Source organism: Equus quagga, chromosome 2, assembly GCF_021613505.1.
Source record: "Equus quagga isolate Etosha38 chromosome 2, UCLA_HA_Equagga_1.0, whole genome shotgun sequence".
NCBI classification, from domain to species: Eukaryota; Metazoa; Chordata; class Mammalia; order Perissodactyla; family Equidae; genus Equus; species Equus quagga.
The window spans coordinates 63,865,815-63,891,581 of NC_060268.1; the positions used below are offsets into that span (position 1 = coordinate 63,865,815).

The following is a 25,767-nucleotide window of genomic DNA, read 5'->3' on the forward strand; positions in this document are numbered from 1 at the left end:
GATGTTAGCTCAGGGCCAATCTTCCTCACAAAAAAAAATAAATAAATAATCAATTAATTACTTGAAAAAATCTCAGTTTGATAATCTCTGATCTAAAAAATATCCTAAGCCTCCACCTGTTTTCCTACTTTTAAATTCTGCTAATTTTAATGTGGATTCTCAGTGATCAGCTGGGTTTATTATTTATTAATTGACTCATTGGCTGTACACCAGTTTCACAATGTGTGCAGTTTACATTTCTACCTCAGCGATGTTATGGAAACCTAAGGTATTTAGCAGATAGTTAAAGTGTTGATGAATTCATGAGTACCAGGAATCTCCTAGAGTCCTGCCTCTCTCTTCCATCATAGAGATATGGTTCTTTGTCCTCTCAGTTTGTTCAGACCTACACTGTCAACACTGTTTTGTACTTTTACCCTTATCTCTGTCTCTTTCTCAATTAAGCATCTTTGGTACTTCTAATTGCTCTTCCTGTTGAGATTGAGATGAATGGGGTAAGAAATTAAGCTAACCCATTTATATAAATTAGTACTTAATTGTGCATTAGGCTTCTCATAGTGGATTTATGTGTCGCTCTTGTCTACCCAACTAAGGTGTATAGTCCTTAAGGGCGGAAGCTGCTCTTCCTCCTCACCTGACACACACAGATGTTCTATACTATTTATTTCCTCTCCTTCTCTCTCTCACAATGATGAGAATCCAGTCGTGTTCAATAAAGACTTGTTGATTGAGAGAAATTTACCTACTTCTATGCCTTAAATATAGGAAAATCATACTGTATATAATCATTGTCCTTGTATGTTCCATAGGGTGTGTTTACCTGTAAGGAAATGAATGAAGATCACCTGAGATGGGAGCAGGGCCAGCTGTTCTGCTAAATACAGAACAGCAATCCTTGCATATCCACTTCTCCACTTTTCAATTTTAGAAATTAAATTCTTTTTAATGGAAACAATCTGAAAGATATATAAAAGCTGTAAGTGGAGTACAAAGAACTTTTTTAAAACCATTTGAAAGCAAGCTGCTAACTCGATTCCCCAACAACCCTGAGTTTGTGTGTATTTCCTGCAAGCAAAGACATTCTCCCATATAAATACAATATTACCAACAAAATCGGGAAATAAATATTGAATACTTACTAGTATCTAATTCTCAAACCACATTAAATTTTATCAATTTTATCAATAATGTTCTTTATATCAGAATGGTCCAGTTTGGAATTATATATTGCATATAGATGCATTTTGTTGTCATGTATCTTCTGTCACTATTTTTCAGGAATAGTTCCTCAGTCTTTCCTTGACCTTCGTGACTTTGACATTTATAGATTATAGATCAGTTATTTTGTAGAATGACCCTCAATTCAGGTTTTTGTAAAAATTATTGAGGCCATATTGGCTTACAACATTGTGTAAATTCCAGGTGTACATCCCCATATTTCAGTTTCTCTACAGATTGCATCATGTTCATCACTGACAGTCCAGTTTTTATCCATCACCACACATATGTGCCCCTTTACCGCTTTTGCCCCATATCCCCTTCTCTTCTGGTAACCACTAATCTGTTCTCCTTTTCTGTGTGTTTGTATATCTTCCACATATGCGTGAAATCATATGGTATTTGTCTTTCTCTGTCTGACTTATTTTGCTTAGCATAATACCCTCAAGGTCCATCCATGTTGTCGCAAATGGTATGATTTTGTCTTTTTTATGGCGGAGTAGTATTCTATTGTTTTTTCAATATTTCTTTACAATTTTTAGCTGTAGATCTTTGGTATTAATATCACAGAAGTAATTTTGCATTCTTCTCATTGCATCCTATTAAGTGATGTGTAATTTATATTTATCCCTTTATTGATGATGTTCACTTTAATTAAGATGGTGTCTGCTAGGCTTCTTGATGTAAAGTTATTCTCTTTCCTTTTGTAATCCTATTCTTCATAAAATTTTCAATTTATTCATTTATTTGTGTCCATATGGACTCATGATATTTAGTCTCACCTTTTGTTTGTAACTTTTTAGCAACTTTATATGGAAACAATATACCATTTAAAAAACTTTCTAAAACAGGGTTGGCAAACAATGGCCCATAAGCTGGCCACGTGTTTTTGTAAATAAAGTTGTTTTCTAACATAGTCATATCCATTCACATATGTATTATCTATGTCTGCTTTGATGCTGAAATGGCAGAATTGAGCAGTTCCTAAAAAAACTATATGGCCTACAAGCCTAAAATATTTACTGCCTGGCTAGAAAAATTTGCTGATACCTGTTCTATAACTATTTTTTCTCTTTAAAGATGCTATCTTGGTTAAATATTTATGTAATTTACTATATAAACATTCTAACTGGGGTGGATCACACAAATATTTAATGAACTTCTAGGCACTAGGGCTATGGATCCCAAACAGTGTGCAAGGATGCTGCAGTGAACTCACAGGGGCACTGTGGAATATTTTTAATTTTCAAGGGAAACACAGTGGTATTTGATATCTGTGAGACACTGAGAAAACTACTAGCTCAAGGTAGTTTACCATTTCAATGTTAGGTCACACTATTTCCCTCCATGGGATCATTCTTTACAAAGCTGAGCTTTCAGTGGTGGTTGTGATAAAAACAAATGCCATGCCCAAATCAGTAAGGAACGGGAAATGAAGGTGGCGGTGTCCCAGTTTAATTCCAATGTTTGAGAAGTTGTGTAATACTGTAGTACACATGTTCCATTGGTAAGTAATTGTGGTTATTTAAGAATGGTATACAATTTTTTTCTTTTAATTTACATGTATTATTATTTTTTCAAATGGCTAAGATGCTAAAGTGTGAATAGTTATTCAATTGTTTACTAACCACTTAGTAAATAGAGCTATAACTCATTTCTTTTGACTTAGATGCACCATGAAAAAATTCCTGAGACGCTCTCAGGCACCTTGAACTGAAAAGTTTTTGTGTGAGGGTCTGTATTAGACGCTAACGATAACAGATCAAAATCACAGTTTGTGCCCTCGAGTTACTTACAGTCTGGCGCAGAGGCAGGCATGCAGCCAGATTATACGGCAAAACGACAAGCTACTTAGATAAGATAGAACGATCGATAGATATGTGTGTGTGTGTGTGTGCACACACTCACACACAAAGTGCATATGCAGACACATATGACACAACGATATTGAAGAACAATGCACTCCTATGTTTACCAGAGAAATAGGAAAAGTTCCAAAGGAGAAAAGACTTGACTTGAGACTTGAAGAGTGGTGAAGAAGGAAGATATATTTGTGGGGAGTGTTCCAGGGAGAGAGAAGGCATCCAACATGCAAAGGGGTGTGAGAGAATATAGCAGCTGGTAGCAGTTCAACATGGCTGAGCATTGAGTGTACATGGGGGAGAAGAGCAGGAGAAAAGGATGTCTGATAGGCAAAGGGTAGGCCATGAAGGGCGTTTTATGTCATAATGAAGAGTTTAGATTTTTGTCTTGCACCTAATAGGAAGCCCTTGAACAGTGCAAGGTAGTTAAATAGATTTGCCTATTAAAAAGATTGTCTATCTAGGTAGCAGTCCACAGGATGAACTGGGGCAGATGGGGTGGGTGATGAGATGAGAAGCAGGGAGATTAGTCAGGGTAAGAGCTTTTGGGGGTCTAATCCAGGGGAATAGCAAGACACAATGTGATGCCAATAGAGAATATGAGTCGCTGGCCTCAGTTCCTATTTTGCTTTTGTTATGTCTGTGAAGAAGAATGACTTTTAGATTATAAAGAATAAAAGTAAATGTTAATAAGATGAAAGTGAAGCCTAGGATAGGTGACTAAATAAGTTTTAGTCCAGACTCACCTAGAGCAGGGGCTGGCAAACTTTATCTGTAAAGGGCCTGTAAATAAATATTTCAGGTTTTTGGGGCAATACAATCTCTGTTGAAAACTACTCAACTGTCTCATTGTAGTGTGAGAACAGGAGAGACAATATATAAATGAAGGAGCATGGCTCTGTTGCAATAAAACTCTGTTTACAAAAGGAGGTGGCAGGCTGGATTTGGCCTGTGGGCCGGAGTTTGCCAATCCTTGATGGAGAGCATGGAATAAACCTAGTGAATAAATTGCTAGACCACTGAAAGTTAGATCTGAGAAGCAGTATAGAATAATAGCGTAGTTGAAAAGTAAGGTGAACTAATCTGTCTTTATCACAGAAGGAAAGAATATAAATTCCACAAATTGTGACAGTTAACTTGATGTTGGTTATGAAAGAATACTACATTGGATTGTTGAAAGATAGGTTGTGAGTGCTCAAGGAATTGATCACTAGGAGGCAGCATTACTTCACTAAAAACAGTTCACACCAGACAAAACTAGTTTTCTATTTTAGATATTATAAATAGACTCTCAGAGGAGTGCTATAGATAAATAGTGTTTTGGTGTTTATGATATTACTTTGAGTAAGTTGTATGACAACATGGGTGAGTAGGTCTGTGATCTAAGCATCCCTACAGAGTGTGGAGTGAGGATTAGTGTTAGCCTGGAGCGAGATCTGTGCTATGTGCCAGGAGGCTTTCTCCACAGGCCCATTCTATTTTACATTTTTGTTAAATGACTAGATGACAATCTGATAAAGTATGTGGATGACAGAAACTGGAGAAATTAGAGATCCTGATATATTGGTTGATCAAATCAGAACCCACAAGTAGTTTAATTGTCTAGAACAAGGTTTGTTAAGGTACAACCTATGGGCCATATCCATCCTGCAACCTATTTTTGTACGGCTCTCAAGATATGAATGGTTTTTATATTTTTAAAACATTGTAAAAAAAAAAAGTGAAAAAGAAAAGAAAAAGAAAGAAGAATATGCAATAGAGATCTTATGTTTCTCACAAAGCCTAAAAGATTTACTATCTGGCCCTTTACAGAAAAAGTTTGCTGATTTCTAGTCTAGAAAAATAAGAAGAGTTAGCAAGATAAAAAATAGATAAATTGAAAATCCTGGACTTTACTCCATAACAACAACAACAAACCAATTCTCAGCACAAATGCAGGGTTATGGGAGATGAGACTCAGCAGTATGTGTGACTATGTCTTGCATTTGGAATTGATACGTTCAAATTGAGCTCATTGTGAGATGTGATTGTTAGAAGTCAATATGGTTTAAAGCAACATTCATTTATAGAAATAGAGAATTCAGAAAAATAGAGACAATAGTCCTTATTTTTTTATTTAATGGTTAGATTACACCTGCACTATTAGTTTTAGAGCGGTGATAACAAACGAGTATTTGCAGAGAACCTGGCACAATTCATTGACAAAGGAGAAGACATAAGGAAGTATTACAGTAGCCTTCATATATTTTCATGTCTGTCCAAAAAAAAAACAAAAGAGAGAAGAATAGACACATTTTGAGGAACTGGAACAAAGACTGTTGTACAGAAAATTCTGGGAGGCAGAATTATCTCCTTTTTATTTCTAAAACAGTATTTTGTGAATGCAGTCACTATTGTCACAATTCTGAAATGGACACAATATCTAAGGTTTTCACCTTAAACCCACATTTGGTTGGCTTAATATGAACTTATTTACAATTTGTTCCCCGAAAATGGCATAACTTGAGATGGAAGTGAGTTTCCTGTTGGAGTAGCCATTACTAATGCTCACCCATACGTTCTGGTTCTCCCCCTCTTTTTTGACACGTGGAAAGATATTTCCTTTCCTCTTGAAGTTAAGTGTGGTTGTTCAACTTGCTTTCACTGATGAAATGTGAACAGAAGTAATGTATATAATTTTCAGGCAGAAGCATTTAAAAGGTGATGTGTGATTTTCCATGCTTTTCTCCCATGTGGTGGTCATTGAACTGAAGATGCCATCACATCGCAGCACCTGGGAATACTTAGCCACTACGTGGAGAACAGTTGCAATGTTCTTTGCATGATCAAGAAATAAACTTTTCTTATTGTAAGCCAGTATAAGTTTTCAAGTTGTAATGGCAGTATAACCTAGCCTGTTCTGACTCCCCCTCCCCCCTAGTATTTAACAGCTAATATCCCTGGGCCAGTAGAAGTCACGTGACATGGCTTCTAATCTTCATTCTGACATTAACTATGACCCTGGAAATATCAGTTTTCTCTGTAAAAAAAAGATTGTTTGAATGAAAAATATGGACCATCTCTTCTAGACAAAAACTCTGTGATTTTAAAGTCTGTTTTAATATTTGATGTTGTCAAGGAAAACAATGTCTTTTATAACTATCTATTCTGAAGTTTAAAACACCACATTGCCATTCATTTTTTTAAATTCCCCATAATAAATTGCTACCCATATTAGGACTACCGTTATTTATTTTGGAGCAAAACTTCTTTTCATATAATATATGCATTGTTTTAGAGCCTTAATAATCTGCTAACAGAGTATAATCTAAGTTATCAAACACCTATTAAATGGCTGCAGTTCTTAATTAATTTGAAATCGTTTCTATATTGGGTTTTCGTGACAAACTGAAGTAAGGAAAAAAGTAGATTTTGTTTTGGTCCCAGATAGATTCTTTTCTTTTGCTACATAAAGGATATGGCTTTTTTCCCAGAAATTTGACTATTATCGTGATGATGCCAAAATTTTACAGTTTTTCCTCCCTACCAACAGATTTATAGCTTATCTTTACAATTAGAGGTTTATTTTTTATTCTAAGTTTAGTTACTCTATAATTATTTGGGGCTGAAATATAGTCATCAGATGCATAAATTTTTTTAAAAACACCCAATAGTTGAATTGATTTGGTGTATATCCAGTTTTCCTAGGTTTAGCTTTCCTTTTAAAGTCCTACTTTAAATAGCCTTTAATAGAAGCTCAAATTCTTTTTGAAAATCTGATGAAATCATCTCTTAAGTGTGTGTAGTGCGTGATCCGTGCAGTTTCCAGTACTGTTTGAATAACCAATCTGTTTCTAGTTCACATTTTATAGATGAGTCCACAATTGAACATCAATATATTTTGCTCTTTTAAAAAGTTGGTTCTGAAATAGATTATACTTAATAGGTAGCAAATCAGTATTTACTGAACAGAAGAGTTTAGTATAATTATTAATCCAGCTATTTTATGAAGTTCAGAATCAAAGTTCTGAATTTCTTATTTAGTTTATTTCTCCTCGTTACCTCTACTCAGCCTTTAAACATTAAAAATAACTATTTTCCATATTGTAAAAGATACTTCACCAGAAGTCACATTACATTTCCATTCCCTTTAAAACAAATAAATCATATGGCAGATTACTACTGAATTTTTACCTCTCCTTTTTCATCTTTCTAAAATCAGTAAAATACATTTAAATATAACCTTATTATAAGAAATACTACAAATCCCATTTCTCCCAAAACGTGGCTTCTGGTCCTGATCCTGGCATGGTCAGTAGCTGTGTCACCTTGTATAAACTGTTAAACTTCTCAGAGCGTTCATTTCTTCATTTCTAAAATTAGAGTCTTCTAATGGATGTACTTCTAGTTTCCTTTTTAACTCCGTGATAGTTTCTTTTGTGCATCTTTAATATGCTTTTTTAGTCTAGGTCTTTTCTTTGTTTTCAGAAGCATTTATAATACTTCTAGAAATACATTTTCATGTCCTCTTTGGTCTTCCTTAATTCTAATATAAAATATATACTGCTCTGGATAGACTAGATTATGTTACAGTAACAACTTCTCTAACTTTAGTAGATTAAAGCAACACAGTTTATTTCATGCTCATACTGCCTGTCTGTCCATAGTATGTGGTCTTGGAACTTTACTCTGTGTTGTCCTCATTCTAGGACCAAGGCCTTCAAAGTGACCCCATCTGGAGCTTTGCAGATTCTGTAGCAGAAGTGAGAGAGAGAATAGCTATATCATACCTGGTCTTTGAAAGCTTCCACTTGGAAGTAAGCACATGTCATTTTGTTCATATGACATTGGCCAAAGCAAGTCACATGATGACACCTAACTTCAAGGGGGCAAGAAGTGCTATCTCACAATGTGGCCTGGATGTGGGAAGACACAGAAATATTTGGCGAACTGCTCTTATGACTATCCATCATGTTTTAAGTCAAATGTTGACTTTTGGTAGGAATGTAAATTAGTATTACATTTATGGAGGGCAATTAGCAAACATATCAAAAGCCCTAGAAATATGTCTACCATTTGATTTATCAGTTCCAGTTTTAAGAAATTATTGAATAGATATATAAAGATTTATATTCAATAGTTCAGTCTTTAAATATACATTTATTGAGTATCTACTATGTGCCAGGAGTTGACATGGTCCATACTTTCATGGAGCTGTTTGGAGCAGGAGAGGGGAGAGACAGTACCAGAGATAATTAAAGATTTTATTTTTTTCATTTTTCTACCCAAAGCCCCCTGGTACATGGTTGTAAATTCTTAGTTGTGGGTCCTTCTAGTTGTGGCATGTGGGATGCTGCCTCAGCATGGCCTGATGAGCGGTACCATGTCCGCGCCCAGGATTCGAACTGACAAAACACTGGGCTGCCGCAGCAGAGCACACAAACTTGGCCACAGGGCTGGCCCCAGTACCAGAGATAATTAAAATGAAACAAGTTAAGTGCTATGATAGCGAAGTCTAGGATGCTATGAAAGCATATAGGAAAATTTCTTCTGACCTATTTTCCAATTGACTGATTCTCTCTTCAGCTGTGTAAAATCTGCTCTTCAACCTCCCTCCATTGAATTTTTAGTTTCAGTTTTTGTAATTTTTCGTTTCTAAAAGAGTTCTCCTTCAAATGTGCTAAATTACTTTTCATGGTTTCCGATTCTGAAGATAGTTTGAAACTTGTCTTTTATGAAGAAATTGTTTTCTCAAATTGTGACATCATTTTGAATGCCTACAAATCTTTTGATAATCAAAACTGAAAGTTACATGGTTATATCTTATTCTATTAAAATTTGACAATCTTCAGGGAAGAAAACATGATCCAGATTGTGCATACAGATCACAACTTTTAAAAATGTGCTTATAGTAAATATTGTAAGGTGATACAGAAATGATAAGACTTGAGTTAGGGTGTTAGGATTATGACTGATTTTTTTTTTAAACTTTCTAAACTATAATGTTATTTCATGGTTTTTAGAATTTAAGAAATTAGACTGGTCAAATCAACTTAAAAACAAAGTAAAAGTAATGATATTGATGGAGAATATTAGTATCAATGAAGAGTTTTTTAAAAGGCTTTCTCTCTTGTTTTATCATTTAAAAAGCTCAGATTTACAACCATAGATCAAATCAAAATTGTTAGAAGTATAATTTTGACCCTTTTTTATCTTCAAGGTAGAAAGTTTGTTAAGTCTTTCTATGTGGAATTTTAGTGCACGGTATATAAAGAAAAATTATACAAACCTGCTTTCCCCTTTTTTCTTTTTCTTCTCATTAATTTTTCTTTCTTGTGTTAGCTAGATTCATCTCAGATCCAGAGTTGGGAGTAGAGTTAAGAATGCATAGGTTTTTTAGAATTAGTAAGGAAAAAGAAAATAAAGAGGAACATACTACCTTTTCTTTGAGGGCATATTTTCTATTAGCAAGTAGTATGCCTCTCACAAAGAAAACGGACTTGCAGTACCAAAGATATTTAGCATTAAAAAAGATTAAATACTTAATAATACTTTTTAAAAATTTTCTTTTAGGAAGAAGAAAGGCGTATGGCGTCTGTTATAGCCAAAAAAGAAGAAGAGAAGAAGCGGGAAAGTCAAAAACAATCACTGCTTAAGGTATTTTCTCTGATGTCTGCATGCATGTGTGTGTACACATACTCAAACACTGAAGCGAGCTAGCGAGTCAGCTAGAACAGTCATTTCCAAACTTTGTAAATTTTTCAATCCCATCGTTAGAATGCTTTTTTGAAATAAACACCCCTAAACTTTATAAATTACCACCTATAAGTAAACTAGTGCTTCTGAAATACTATATAATGTACATTATAAAACACATGCAAAAACTAGAAACTTTAAAAGGAAGAGAGAAAAAATAAATATAACAGAATTTGCTATTTTTCTACCCCAGGGCATCGCCTTATATATTCTCACAGAACGTGCACTTCATTTTGGAAACCTCTGTGAGAGTCTGTCATCTTTACTGATAGATTTTAATGAGCTCTGCTACTTGGGGTTTTTTTAACGGTAGCTTTTTAAATTTTAAAACTTCATTAGCTTCTCTGATGTAGAGGTAGTAAAGATCTTGAGGAATTTAGGAATTAAAACTTGTTTTAAACTGGTTTTAACTGATTTAGCATATCAGATATTACTTTCCTTAAATAAAATATTTTCTTTTAAAATATTTTATATCATCTCAAAGTATAATAAAGACAGCTTAAAGTTTATAGCTCATGTTACGCTTCATACTATGTTCTAAAACTAAGGATATCACCCTGATTATCACTACTCATTCTTCTGTTATGTAGGTACTTTTCTTTTTAAAATTAAAATGGCATTCAGAATTCAAAAATGACTGGTAGGGATACAAAGTTGTATACAATACACTTAGGAAACAAGAGAACTTACTGGGGTGATGGAAATGTGGTGATCTTGATAGGGGTATGGATTACACGGGTATATGCATTGTCAAAACTCACCAAAGAGTACATTTGAATCTGTGTGTTTTACTCTATGAAAACTACTCCTAAAATAACAAAAAATAAAAGCCACAACTTGGTCCCAAGCCCTCTCAGCTCAGGACAACTACTTCAAAAGTAATTAGAACTGTTCGTCAGTGTGCTGTAATTTTCTCACCTGCTGTTATCTCTAACCTGCTGACTCCTCACCAGCTTTTATCTGTTTTCTCTTCATCCGTTAATCAGACGTGCCTAAACCCTCTCTTGACACCTCTACCTTTTTATTGATTTAGCCAATAGGATTTTAGTCTTTCTTATGCTGGAATATCCCTATAGATTGGCCAGAAACACCTTGGTTTATAAGAAATATACAGTAGTTTTAGGCAATATTTTTTAAATGTGTAGGAGCAAGATTTACCATTGCCAGATAATACTAGTGGCAAATTTTCTGAATGATTCATTTAGAAAAAATATTATTTCCTATCATGTAGCTGCTGCTGTCAGATGAATGAGTGAATAAATGAATAAAAATATGTGAATAAATAGACTAAAGCTACATAAAGAACACTTTTGTGTGGGCCCTGGGCAATAGAAAGGAAGAATAAACTTAGAAACTCCATTGATGATTTAGCTCTAAGGCTACCAGCGTAAGTAAAGCCCCCATAGGCAACAAATTGTCGTGGACTCCACCTTTGAACCGAAAGGTTTTTGTTATGTATTCAGTTCAGCTGCTTGTTATCATCAGAGTTTTTGGAAAAGTGCCATTAAATTTTTAGCAAACGTGATTTTTAAATGTTTGGAAAATTTGTATGAAAACTTCAAAAAATGGCTAATGTTTCTCTTCAAGACACTAAAAGGGGCTCTTTAATTATGAGGGTTATTTAGCTTTAAAATTTTTCAATAAGAGGAAAAGCATGGGAAATCAGGAGACCTGGGTTCTAGCCCTAGCTCAGATTCTGGGTCATGATACCAAAAACCCTCAGCATTTGGTGGGGATTGTTTCACGTGACAACACATATTGATCATTAAGAAAATGGGGCGGGTGGTTATAGAGGGACAGGAAGAGTGTATCAACATGGATCTTTTGCCTTGTTGCTTTTCTATCTTTCTATTTTCCTTGCAACTTTGGAAATGAATGAGAATAATAGTTATGGTATATACTGGTGAGGTATTGCTTGAGCTATGAATAGACTCAAGTGGCAGAAGCTGAAATTTGGCGTCTTCTAAAATAATTGTCACTTTAACACAGAGTTGACAATTTATTGCCATCTAGCTTTAGAAACATGATTGTAACTGATACGCCAAATGCATCCATGATCTTTAAGCGTAAAATTTTCTTTGGGTACCCTCTCTTTTTGTCTTGCAGAATGTCTAGCCTTCTTTTGTTTTTTTAATTTTTTTTTTTTTAATGAAGATTAGCCCTGAACTAACATCTGCCACAATCTTCCTCTTTTTTGCTAAGGAAGATTGGCCCTGAGCTAACATCCATTCCCATCTTCCTCTACTTTATATGTGGGAGGCCTGCCACAGCATGGCTTGATAAGCAGTGTGTGGATCTGCACCCAGGATTGGAACTGGTGAACCCCAGGCCGCTGAAGTGGAGCTCGTTAACCACTATGCCACCAGGCTGGCCAGTGCTTTTTTTTTCCCCTTGTCCCACAGATACCTAGAGTTCTTACGTGGCCCCCTGGCCAGCCAATGATACCTACCTGACCCCAGGTTGCAGTCCTTTTCTAAAATGTCTTCCCTTTCCCTGGCCCCAGGAAAAATATCCATTCTCTTAGTTAACCTGGTGTTGATCTGATTTTAATAACCCAAGTGAAAGAAGCTTAACTTTGGAGTGGGTATAGGAAACTGTTTGCATTTTCAGAGTAGCTTGTTATAAATTTGTTAACATGCTCAGTGGTGCAGAGATATTTTGTGTCTTTTTTCTAAGCACTGCTATATCTACCCCATTAGGAATATTTCTTTCTACCAACCCCCAGTCAGCCAGAAAACCAAATGCATGGAGTCAGCAGGATAGCCATCGTCCATCCACTCACTGTCCCTCCCTCTCTTAAAGTGGCCTTGGTCCTGAGTAAAAATAGTGGCATTGCTTAGATTGAGAATTTACTTGTCCCAGTCATCTGCAAATAACTGAAAGAGAATTCCTTAAGGTAGAACACCTTTTTTTTATAGATTTGGGGGAAAAAATTACAAAAGAACAAAAGATTCCTACTTGCTTCAGGGAAAGACATACAAAAATTTTAAAAGTCTCAGAAGTATATACATATTAAGTATAACCCTTTGAATTATATAGATGAATTCGAAATACCAAGCAATAGAAAAAAAGAACCCATGCTAAAAACATTTTTAAACACAAAAATAGAACTTCGAAAAAGTTTAGTTTTAATTAAGCTTTCTCATCACTTTTTATTCCTATCCAGTGCCATTCCTACGTGCTAAAATTTTAGATAACCAAATATAGGCAAAGATGTGGAACTAAATATAGTTATTCTACAAGTATATATTTATATATGCTCTGAGGGAATGGGCAAAGAATCTTCCTAGGAGCCTCGCCGGGCTCCGGGGGAGCCGGTGAAGAGGGGTCAGTATCACACAGCTGAGTTTCCAGTGGATGATCGTGCCCTTAGCAGAGAGGAGAGGCAAGTGTCTATTTTCAGCCCTCTGATCTAATTGACATGCCGCTTTAACACATTAATTTTGATAATGGAGACTTTACCAGAATAGTGATTTTTTTTGCATCAGTGTATATAGTTTAATTAGAAACGTTTCAACATTGCACAGTGTCTTTCAGTAGTCTAGATCTGCTCTTTCTCAACAGGTTTCTGTGAGAGAATGGAGCCCCAGTGCCCAAAACCAGTGGTTCTCAAAGTGAGGTTCATGGACCAGTAGCATTAGCAACACCTGGGAGCTTGTTAGAAATGCAGATTCTTGAGCCCCAACTCAAAAACACTAAATGAGAATGAAGTGAGAACCAGCACTTGGTGTTTCAATAAGTTCTCCAGGTGATTTGAGGTACTCTAAAATTTGAGAACTACTGCCCTAAGGCATCCATTACATGCGATGAATTAACTTCTTCCCTATTTATCTAGGATGGTACTGGTTACCTAGAAATATTTCAACTTAGTACTATTTCTTTTAGTGGTCTACATATAATTATTAATTTTCAGACGTTGTAATTTATACTATGAAGCTTGGAACATTAATTAATCCCTTTCCTTTTCCTCTCTCTCCATCAAGATTATCCACCATGTTAGTACTAATTATTGGACAGGAAAATTAAAGTATCATTAGTTTGTTCTTGCTATGTTTAAACACAAAGGCATATAAATTTCTGTCAAATTAAAATTTCAGATATCCCTTAACTGTATAAATTTCTGTCAAATTAAATTTTTAGATAGTAAATTTTTGTATCTCCAATGGGAGTAATTATTATTTGTAGATTATTTTTTTCTTTGAGTATAATAGACCATTATTGAGATGTGTAAATGCACAGAGTAGATAAAGGCCATTTGTACTTTGTTTTAGAATGCATGTTTGGTAGCTACTTTTAAGGAATAGACTCCTTTGAAAGTGTAATAATTAGTCTGTGCTCCTTGGATAATGACCTGCTACAAAAATTGCATTATGTAATTCCTGTCACAATGGACTTTTTCACAGGAGAAGAAAAGGTTAACAATTAACAACGTAGCTCGAAAGTGGGACTTGCAACAACATCGAGTAACCAGTATTGCTGCAAATCAAGATAGAAAAGATTCTGATTCTCCTTCTCAGGACCCCTGTCAAGTTGATGGAAGCACCATCTCTGCATTTCCAGAAGAAACAGGGTATGGAATGGTATTCTTTCCAGATATGAGTGTCTTTGGAGAACTGAATTTGGAGCAGAAATGGGACTATTTCACATATAATTATTTAAAGATAGTTTTCTTGGGGCCAGCCCCATGGCTTAGTGATTAAGTTTGGTGCGCTCTGCTTCAGCGGCCCAGGTTCCCAGGTTTGGATCCCAGGCATGGACCTACACCACTTGGCAGCCGTGCTGTGGTAGCAACCCACATATAAAGTGGAGGAAGATTGGCACAGATGTTAACTCAGGGCTAGTCTTCTTCAGGAAAAAAAAAAATAGTTTTCTTAAGAAAACCTACTGAAATTAGAAGTTTAAATTTAAAAGTTAAGATGGAAATATTAAAAATATAATCTAACCCATAATTTAAAAACCCTTCAGTGGTTTCCTATTTTTCATAGGAAAAAATCTAGATTAGCTAATAAAGGCTATGAGGTCCTCTCTCCACCTCACCTACTTTATTCCATACCATCAGCCACTTTATTCTCACGCTGCAGCCTCAATGAGTTTTGGTTCGGTTACTTCCTGCCTCAGAAACTTTCTCCTGGAAACAGTTGTATTTTCCCCTGACACCGCTTCCCTGCACCACTTCCCTCACCTGCCCTGGCTAACTCCAACCCAGCCTGGAGGTATTAAATTTAAACCCCACACCCTCTGAAAAGCCTTCGCTAACCTTCCCAGCAACTAATCTAGGTCAGATACCCTTTTTGTCTCTCAGTACTCTGCACTTCCCCCTTTTAGCACTTACCGTAACCATAATTAAATAACTAATGGGTAATGAGTTCTTTCATATCTGTCTTCCCCACTAAAAGGTAAGCTTCAAGAGGAAAAGAATCCTGTTTGTCTTGACCTCTGTTGTGTCCCCAGCAGCCATCACAAAACCTTACTCCTTACTGGTGGTATTAAGCAATTCGGCATAAAATATGAATAATTACTCCAGTTGTGTTCTACCATATCTGTCTATTCCAGGGACTCACAACCTCTTTTCTTCTATGATGCGTGTCGCATATTACATACCCCTAGTTCATGAGCAAATCTGAGCACACTGTCTAGGCTTCACATATTTCTCTTTCTCTTCCACTTGATATTGGAATCAAGTAAATGAGAGGGGCATAAAGCATATTTATCTTTATAGTTTATTTGTAATTTTAAATATATGTGTACTTTTAAAATAAAGCCTAAAAATCAAAGATAGAATGCATTTCCATTTTGTTTCATTTGATGAAGCAGTTATCTAATGACCTTACCCAAATTCTGAAACACATTTCAGACTAACTATACTGTAACTTTATTTCAGGTTTTTAGGCAGTATTCTTTAAGCTTTTTGTATAGAAAGAATGTAATAAAGAAAGTAATTTAGGAAGCATTAGAATAATATTTTGAAAGTTTTCTGAAGTTAAAGAGTCTGGCATATGTTTAGACGAGTATACTTCAAAAATTTTAGTTATAGGATTAATTTATATTGATCAGTGTACTTCTCTCAGTTGTCCTGGGTATTCCCTTGTAGGACTGCTCAGCTCTTTCAGCTAGAAAAATAAGGCAACAAGAATAGAAATTCTAATTAAGTGATAATTTATATAACAAACATATCATTTTATATTGCCCTAGAGCTTTATTTAATATCATTTAAATGTCAAAATATAATTATACTTGATTAGAATTATATCACTTTATAAAGATAAATCTTTATATCTTTGGATTTAGACTTAGGAAATACTACACATCAGTTCTATTTCTGATTTCTCTTTTTAACAAAATATTTTTCCTGTATTCCTTAAGAAGGTTTCCTGGTCCCAAGTTTGTCCAAATAATCTTGCAAATTTTATTCTAAAGTTTTAATAAGCTTTTAAAAGTTAGTCCTTTAATACATCAAATTTATTTTTAAATATGGTGTTAGGTGAGAGTCTAACTTAATTTTATTTCAGTTGACTATTCAATTTGCTAATAGCATTCCTTAATTAAGCTAGTCTCTTTTTAAATGAGAATGCCATTTTCATCTTGTTTAAGTTCCCATAAATATTTGAATGTGTTTCTGGATTTTCTATTCCATTTTACTATTCTATTTATATGCTTTATGCCAATACCAGACTATTTTGATTATAGTAGTTTTGTAGTGAGTTTTAATATCTAGTAGGGGAAATCTGCTTTCATTATTTTCAAAGTTTCAATTCTCGCACACTTGTTCTTCCATATTATTTTAAATGTAAAATCATTTAATCTAAATAGAAATGTTAAGAATCTTATTCAAATGCCATTTAAGTTATTCATTTCAGAAAGATTGACAGTTGTAAGCTAATAAATCATCACTTTAAAAATCATGGTATATCTCTCCATTTTTTCAGGTCTTGTTTGGTATCCAGAAGGAGCTAACTGGGGAAGTGTTGAAAGATTAAGAGAAAATTCTGAGGAACTAAATGAGGTTAGAGACCATGAAGTTGTAGCAACCGTAGTCTGAATTGTTGAGTGGGTATTCCAGGAGCACAGAAACTAGATACAACAGTAAAGAAGCTAAATGTCTGATAAAGAATGAGGAGACAAAGGATCAAAGATAAGGAATAAGAAATTCAAGTATAATGACAAAAGAAAGAAATGATGGGTCCTATGGTCTAGGCTAGATTTTTAAGGAATTGAAAAACAGAAGGTTGCCGACAGATTGGGAGAAAATTTAGTGTTTCTGGTACTGGAATTGTAAATGAAGTTGAAGATGAGAAGTATATAAAGTAAGAGGGTTAATAGTGACCTAGAATGGTGGGAATTTTTGGTCAGAGTAAGTTTTTGAAGTTGAAGATTTTAGAGGTGGAACATATCTACGTAATGAAAATGTTAAAAGCAATTTGGAGGCCATTGTTGGGCCATGGGAATGGATTGTTGGAGAAGAGTAGAAGTGAAAGTCATCAGAGGAGAGAAGATCAGTTGAAGCTATTGTCATAGACACTAAAGTTGTTGGTGGTAGAACTAGGCGTGGAAGCAAGGGCCGAGGTATTCAACAATGACCATCTCCTCGCAATCTCAGCCGTGCATCCTGTGCTCTTGTTAGAGGGCTGTTCACTCTTCAGGTTTTATTAGTGTTGGGGCAGCAGTGAGTGGAGTAGGGTTTTTGTTTACTAATTGGCTCTTTTACCCAGCAAAACTCTCTCTGATAGGTGTTTTCCAGAGTATTAATGTGACTTTCCTATGACTTTGAACTTTTTAAGCAGCTTATGGCCCCAAATTTTGTGACCTTCTAAAATAATTTAAAATGATAGTGTTTACTTTTGTGTTTCAAAAACAAGCAATCAGTTCCAAGAGAAAGAGGAAGTGTCTGTTAGTGAAAATTCTTGTGCCTTATAGTTACTGCCAAGAGTTTCAGAATTTTTATTAGGAGTTCCACAAAGTCAGAGGCTTTTTAAGCAAGGACCACAAAGTAAAAGTTTGGGAGAGACGGGAAAAGTGATGAATGGGTTCAATGGAGAGGATACGGAGAACAGGAATGAATCATTAGGAAAGAGAGCCATAGTTTCTGACAAAAGATTTATTTTCTGTTCATGTCAGTTCAAAGTGCCATGGAGACACCATTATGTTAGCTTGGTCTGACCCTTTTGTTTTGGTGAGGAAGTTTGGCCCTGAGCTAACATCTGTTACCAATCTTCCTCTTTTTGCTTGAGGAAGATTGTCACTGAGCTAACATCTGTGCCAGTCTTCCTTTACTTTGTATGTGGGACACCGCCACAGCATGGCTTGATGAGCAGTGTGCAGGTCTGTGCCTGGGATCTGAACCCACAGACCCCAGGCTGCCAAAGTAGAGCATGTGAACTTAACCACTATGCCACCAGGCTGGCTCCAGTCTGACCCTTTTTAATGACCTAAAAACTGTTAAATCAAGGAGACAGATGATATTTATATATGAAGTCAGAAAAATGAAACTTTTGAGAGAGTGAATTATTGGTGGAGACCATAAAGCAACATCAGTTACTTATAACTTCTAGTGGTTGCAGATAATTTCTTCAGTGTAGTTTGTGGTTATCTGATTCCTGTAAAATCTCTTACATCAGAAAGGTAGAATCATTTCTAAAAGAGCTTGTTATACCTTGTATACGTCTATACCAGGTGCTCTTAACCAGAGGATCCATATTGACTTTTTGAACTTTAAGACCTTATTTTACTTGGACTGTCCACACCGTTTGACATAGTTGACACTCTGCATTGTCGAAAGGCTCTCTGCACTGACTTTCTTGAGAGCATATTCACCTGATTTTCCTTTTACCTATGTGGCTACTCTTTTCTTTTTTTAAGTATATCTTGCCAACTCCTTTTCTACCAAATCTCTAAATGTATATCATGCTATTTCTTGATTTATAAGATTTAGATATACTTTTTGCTCATATATGTCTTTGACTTTAAATACTATTAATATTGTGAAGATATCAATAACTGTATCTTTTCTTTTATGGTTTACCTATTTAGATTGCATTTAAAGAAAAAAAATCTTTTACCACATTGAGATTATAAAAATATCTCCCATTTTGTCTTCCTGAAGGTTTAACATTTAGCTGTTCATATTTTAGTTTTTAACATGGAATTGATTTTTTAAGTTTGAGGTTGGGATCTGATTTGTTTATTTTTCCTCTATAGAGATAACCAATTGCCCTAGTGTTATTTATTGAATATGCTTTTCTTTCCCCACTGATCTGCGATGCTACTCTGACTTTTGTTGGCAGTGGGAGCAGTAGGTGGCAAGGTCCTTTTATAGATCTTCAACTGATGCCCCTGTGTTCACTCTCACTTCTCACTCCTTCTTCTATTATATCTACTGTTCTTTCCTCTCCAAAGTTCTACTGGGCATGTTGGCTGCCATCTTTGTTCTTGTCCCCAATGCATATTCAAAGCAATGGCTTCCTTTGTCCTTCTTTGTCACTCAACATTCTTCACTTTCCAGCTTCCAGAATTTTGCTGAAACTTCTTGCTGCAGATTGTTATTGCTGTTGTGGCTTTATACCATGTTAATCACTTAGGGTCTTAGAGGGAAGGGTTTCACACATGTGCTCAGCCTGTCTGCTATTTTATCTGAAAGTACAAAGTGAATGTTTTAAATATTAGAAGTTGTGTTACTACATTCTCTGTAAATCTTTAAAAATATAGTTAAATTTCATCTTTCTGGAATGATATAAGCCTGGCTCTTTCTAAAGGTAGAAAGGCAGTCAGAGGGCCACAAAGTCTCTTCCTTAGTGTTCTGATTTGTTTTTTTAATACTACATAAAGTTTTCCATTTTTAGCAATCCCATTTATAGTCTTTAGTATTTCAGCATGCCAAAAAAGTGGCTAATTCTTGTGTTACAATGTCTGTGACCTTTGGCTTATGGGTGTGTAACTGAATGCCTGGAAACAAGTATCCATGAAAAAATTATAGGCACATTAAAGGGAAGAAATTCTGTAAAACTTTGGTATATCCCATTAATGATTTCACTGTTCACTGTACTTGGGATAACTCTACAGTAAAATGACATATTGCAGCTTTCTTTCTCCTGCCAGAAATGGGAAAACACTTGGTGTAATGTTTTCTTTGCTTACATTGGATGCATGCAGTGAAACTGGTTTATTTTTGGTCATTTCCTGTCTATGAACACTATGCTATTTTAGCCAACACTACTATAATAAAACATAATGCATAAAATGAATTTCCACACCTATGAATGTTGTAATAGAAATTCATAAAATACTTTATTATAGGAATCAGCGCCACTTATTCGTTGGGAAAAGAATCTTCCGAAATATTTTAAGTCTTTCTGTTCTAGCCTGTTATGGAAAGCCTAAAGATTAAAAAAAAACACACACCAGAAAAACCCATAATCCTCTGAAATACTGTCTTTTTTCTTTTAGGCATTTAAGAGTAAATTCTCCGTTTAGCCTGGCTTCAGAGACTCATTGCTTTATTGCATCGAATTGGTCACCCTCTCTTCTCTTAGGGTCCTCTACTAATCAAGAAGCATAGAATGTTTTTCTGATTCATTCTTATATAAACATTGATTTGAATAAATGAGCACAGGACTTGAAATTAACCACTAAAGATCTTGAAGAGAATTCCTATTTGATGGCAGACTGCCTACTGTTATATAAATAACATTTGAGTTGGGAAATTTATGTGGAAATGTATTGGAATTCATGAGAAAACAAATTTTAAAACATGTATCCTCCATAGAATACCACCACATTTCTTAGAGTGTAAATTCAGACCAGACAGAGGTAGGAACCTCTACCAGGTACCCAGTCACCTACTCTAAAGCATTCAAGTAACACTTGATTCTTCCCCCTCCCTCATTCCCCACAATCAACCACTTAAGTCCTACTTTTATTTTCTCTTAAATCTCTGGTATATCTATGTTCTCTTCTTTTATTAAAAATAGTCACTAAAATGTATTGAGCTAAGCATGAGATATGGTTTAGAATATTATTTCTAGTCTTCATAACAACTCTAAAAAATATATGTATTATGATCACCATTTTACATCCAAGGAAACTGAAACTACAGAGAAATTCAATAGCTTGCCCCAAAAGTGATCTGTTTGTCACTGCAGATCTGGGATTTGAACTAAGGTCCATCTGATTTTCTTGCCAATGGCATTTCCACTACACCATGCCCTCTTTTTTTGTTATGCTCTTATATCGTCTAGTTGACACTATTGCACTGGTCTTCCTACTATTCTCCCTCCCTCCAGCCTCTCCCTGCTACATCCTGCACAAAGTTGACCAACTTACTGTCTCAAGTGGTTCCTTGAGGGCAGAGAACATGTGTTATTCATCTTTGTATCCCCAGCACCAGCACCTAACTCCATGCAGGGAACATTAGAGGTCTAAAAAACTTGTGTTAAATATGGTCCTCTTACTTTTTTATTTAAAAATCTTTTTCTGCTCTTCAACATTATAGGGTAAAATCTGACTTTCCACCTTCATTTTCAGCTACAACTCCCCCATATGTTTCAGTGTTCCAGCCATATTGAAATTGTTCTTAACAATGTTACGCATAATTAGGCCTCTGTGCCTTTCTTCGTTCTGTTTTTCTTACCTAACATGTGCTTCCTCCTCCTACTTCTGATGAAATTCTACTATTTATCATTCAGGGACCAGTTCAAATGCTACCTCCTTTGGAAATCTGACTTCTTCCCTCTAGAAGAATTAGTTATTCCTTCCTCTGTAGTTCCATAGCGTATTGTTTAAATATTCATTATATGACAATAAGCACATTATATTAGAGTTAAAAAATATATATATATATATATCTTGCTCTCCACTCTCCATCCAGATTGGGAGCTCTTTAAGAGCAAATAAGTCTTAATTTATCTTTATATCCCCAGTGCCTACCATAATACTTATATATAATAAGCTCTCCAGATTAACCTATTTGCTTAAGGAGGTTGAAGTTATTTCAGTTTAGAAATGATATCCCATGTATTTATTAAATTAATTGCAGGGTATGGTTAGAGCAGTTATATTTCTGGGACAATAGCCCAATAAAATTGAGGAAAAATTCTGATATATCCAAAAACTTGCACATGATTTCTATACTGATTGTCCTTATCAGTACAGAGGAGTTAGTTGCCTGTGCCAGAATTCTTCAGAAAATATTTGGTGAATAAATGAACAAATGAAATAATATGTATGTCTAAAAAGATGTGGACATATCTACCAAGAATACAAGAAAAACTGGAAGAGCAACCACCAACATATAAACATTGGTTAGCAAACTTTCTAAGATGTTTATTTATTTGGTGAGGAAGTTCGGCCCTGAGCTAACATCTGTGCCAATCTTCCTCACTTTTGCATGTGGGACGCCACCACAGCATGGCTTGATTAGCGGTGTGTAGGTCCCTGCCCAGAATCCCAACCCATGAACCTCGGGCCACCAAAGTAGAGTACATGAACCTAACCACTATGCCATCAGGCCAGCCCCTCTAAGTTATTTTTTATGGAAATCAGAGCACACCTTCCTAGAGGAACAGGTTCCTCTGTTCCATGTTGGCCAGAGTTTGAGGCTAAACTCAAGCCTCATTCAGAAAATAACTGAAATGGGTTAGGTATTGGATGAGCTGTTTAACAGGTGCTGTGTCTCCTATTGAGGAGGCTGGACCTGTCTACAGTCCAGCACTTGCCGTGTGTTTTACTGAATGTCCAGGTGAGATCTACATAAACTGGAGGTTACTTCTGCTGTTTTGCTGAGTCCAGGCTTGTTTTTATTTTTTCGCTCATTTTCCCAACAGTTTGCTTGACTAACCTTTACACAAAATAAGTAATCCCTTTCTGATGATACGCTTTTCATTTTGTAGTTTATATTCTTAAACTTTTAATCACATGGAAAGAGAAAAGCAAGACACTTCCAAATATATCATATAAAACACCACTTCTCAAAGGATTTATTCATGTTTTTTGTACATAGCTCTAATTCCCCATCATTTTTACATTAAAACAAACTTCTTTTGCTGGGTATCTTGGCCATCAGGCATCACTACATCGACTAGCTAGCTTTTTTTCTTGCCTTGACCTTACTTCTTCATTATTTGTCTTTGCCTCACCTGAGAAGACCTTCTTGCTAACCCTTTTCTGTGTCTGTCTCACTGATTCTGCCTCTTTGCTCAAACCAGTTTATGATTGGAACATCCTTTTTAAGATTCAATAGATACTCATACAAAACTTTATAACTGTCTCACTTCGTTAAGCCGTTCAAGAAGTGTTTGTTGAGCACAACATGTGCTAGGAGTTGTGCTAGATTCTGGATCTACTATAGTGAATGTGACAAAGTTTGAGCCCTTAAAGATCACAAGATTTAGCAAGAGAGACAAGTAAACAGGTAATCGCAGCACATCGTGGTAAGTGCTGTAATGGGAGTATGCACTCTTTTCATCAAGCCTTCTTTATTTTAGTAGCAGTGAAATCTAACTCTTATCCTTTATCCTCCATCCTGGGGGATGAAATGATTATATGCTCTACATAGCACAACACAAAGCTTTCGCACAAAGCACAATATAAGGAAATCTTGTTTCTCATCTTATTTTTGTTCTACTATCAGCCTTTACCTTTCAGGATTATCATCTAAGATTCTTCATATACTACTGCTCATTGAATTGTTGTCATATAATAATCATTGTCTTGAGCACTAGTCTGGCAGAAATCAAGCTTTTTTGTATTTTCTTGGTTGCATATTTACTTAGAATTGACTGATGTTATTACCCAGCTTGTTATTGTGTAGACAAATGTGTTACAGGTTAACTGGTGTCTCTGAAGTAGGTACATAGAAGTCTAGTAAAGCATGATAAACCAACAGGGTGATGCTTTGTCAGTCTTGGTCCCAACAACAGCATTATAAAAATTTCAAAGATCTTTAAGAGCCCACACTAGACCCTAGTGCCCCCAAAGATGAAAAAGTATAGTCTTTAGCCTTGAGGAACTCGCTGTCTGATAGGAGAGACAAAATTGTAGACATGTAATTATGATAGCATGTGAGAAGTGATGTGTTGGGGCAGTGTACAAAATTCCACAGGAGCACAAAGGAGGGCAAGGCACTGATACCAATAAGGGCAAATAAATACTGTCTGGAAGCAAAAATCCCAGAAGGAAAACACGTAGAACAGAAGCCAAGTGTTGTCAGAGTTTTGAGACTGCATAAAACAAATAGTTACGTTTCTATTCACAAAGCAGAAAATTTGAGTTGGATCGAGCTATTTGTTTTCTTTCGCTATCGTTTAGGTAACGTTTTACAGAAAATATGGATTCTACTTTGGAAATAATAGCAATTATTATATTCAGTAGAGTATGTGAAGTGATTTTATATACAATTTAATATATATAAAATATATATAATTAATTTATTAAAATATTTAATAAATATAATATATTTAATATATAATATAATATTGTTTTTCATCATTTCTTGTTTCAGATGGGGAGGAAATCTTCATTGATTTTACTGCTGCTTATAACTGTAGTATACATACACTTGCAAAATTTCAAACAACATTGAAGTATCCAAAAATAGAAAGTCAAAGTTACCCTTCCAACCTTTGAGATAAACTATTGTTAACAGTTATTATGTGTCTTCCCAAGTGTTTTATAAACATTTTTGTATTATATGGCTCTTACTGTAGAAATAGTGTTTTGTAAAATACATTGTTTTTTTCCCCAGCCAAACAGTGGAGTATTTTCTAACTTAAGAAAACCTATTTGTATTGACATGAAAAGATATCTACAATATATTAAATGGATTGTTTTAAAACTAAATAGAATATCAATTCTCTTTCATTAATATAAATTGATATAAATAATTTGAATTTAAAGGCAGTACTTTTTTGTGGACATGTACCTCTTTTTTTGAATTAAAGTATGTGACTAGAAGAGTACAAAACTTCCAGATATTCCATTGAAAATTAGTCTTTGGTGCTCTGGGTTTAATTATTGAAATGAAAAAGTGAATATAAAATTTCCAATATGATTTCCAATAGGTCTTTACATTCTTTTATTTACTGTGCATGATTAGACTTTCATTTAAAATTGTATGTTGGGTTTCCCAGGTCTCTGGACTCGGCGCTCAGCAATGCTTTACAAGGTTTATCTGTCACAGACACACACCTTGTTGAAGTGGATGGGGACACGCTTTCCCTGTATGGCTCAGGAGCGCTGGAGTCCCTGGATCGGAATTGGAGCGTTCAAACAGCAGGAATGGTGACAACAGTGTCCTTCACTTTCATAGAATTTGATGAAATCGTCCAAGTGCTTCCCAAACTGAAGATCAAGTTTCCCAATTCTCTGGTAAACATCTCCTTTTGGTAGTATATTTAAATTCTTCTCAGTTATGATTTGTGTGTTCAGGCCAAAGACTTGTTTTAACTTTTATTTGTGTAGTTTCTGTCTGGCAGGGAGACTAAGCTTTTGTGTTCGTTTTCTGAATCTGGAATTTAAATTAGTATTCATAAATGGCCTTGCAGTTTCCTGTTAATACTGGAAGTTATCTCTCTGGAAAATGATTCTTTATGGAATATAAAGGATTAATATAATTTTATTCAAATTATATAGTTCTACTTTATAAAGCATTAAACAGGATCTCACCTAACTCCATATTATATATTCATCTGCTGTACCTGGTATTAGTGGGACATGTACATTATATATGATTTTTATAGTAGTCCCCTAACAATATTTAAAATAATTTTAGTAGCTCATTAAAATTTCCTTTCCAATTATGGTATTATTGTGTTATTAGTATGCATTTGCGGAAACTGTGGTTTCCATAATGAAGTCTCTCTTGAGTTTGTATTATTGTTGTGTTTTTCTGTTAGCTAAATGATTTCCCTCACCTGCCCTTTTATAGTGCTTTTTTCTTTTGCCATATCATCTTCACTAGAAG

The 25,767-nt window shown here is 35.1% G+C and overlaps 1 protein-coding gene across 2 annotated transcripts in view; it reads left to right on the forward strand.

The window, feature by feature from the left end:
- LOC124232348 (leucine-rich repeat-containing protein 49-like) overlaps positions 1 to 25,767 on the forward strand; it is a 136,219-nt gene that overhangs the window by 79,225 nt on the left and 31,227 nt on the right. The window contains exons 11-14 of one of the 2 annotated variants that reach the window (XM_046649303.1): positions 7,769 to 7,876; positions 9,633 to 9,716; positions 14,219 to 14,385; positions 24,935 to 25,172. In XM_046649303.1, the coding sequence (XP_046505259.1) occupies positions 7,769 to 7,876; positions 9,633 to 9,716; positions 14,219 to 14,385; positions 24,935 to 25,172 (597 nt within the window). The remainder of the gene's footprint in view (positions 1 to 7,768; positions 7,877 to 9,632; positions 9,717 to 14,218; positions 14,386 to 24,934; positions 25,173 to 25,767) is intronic. The other variant, XM_046649311.1, reaches the window with a different exon arrangement.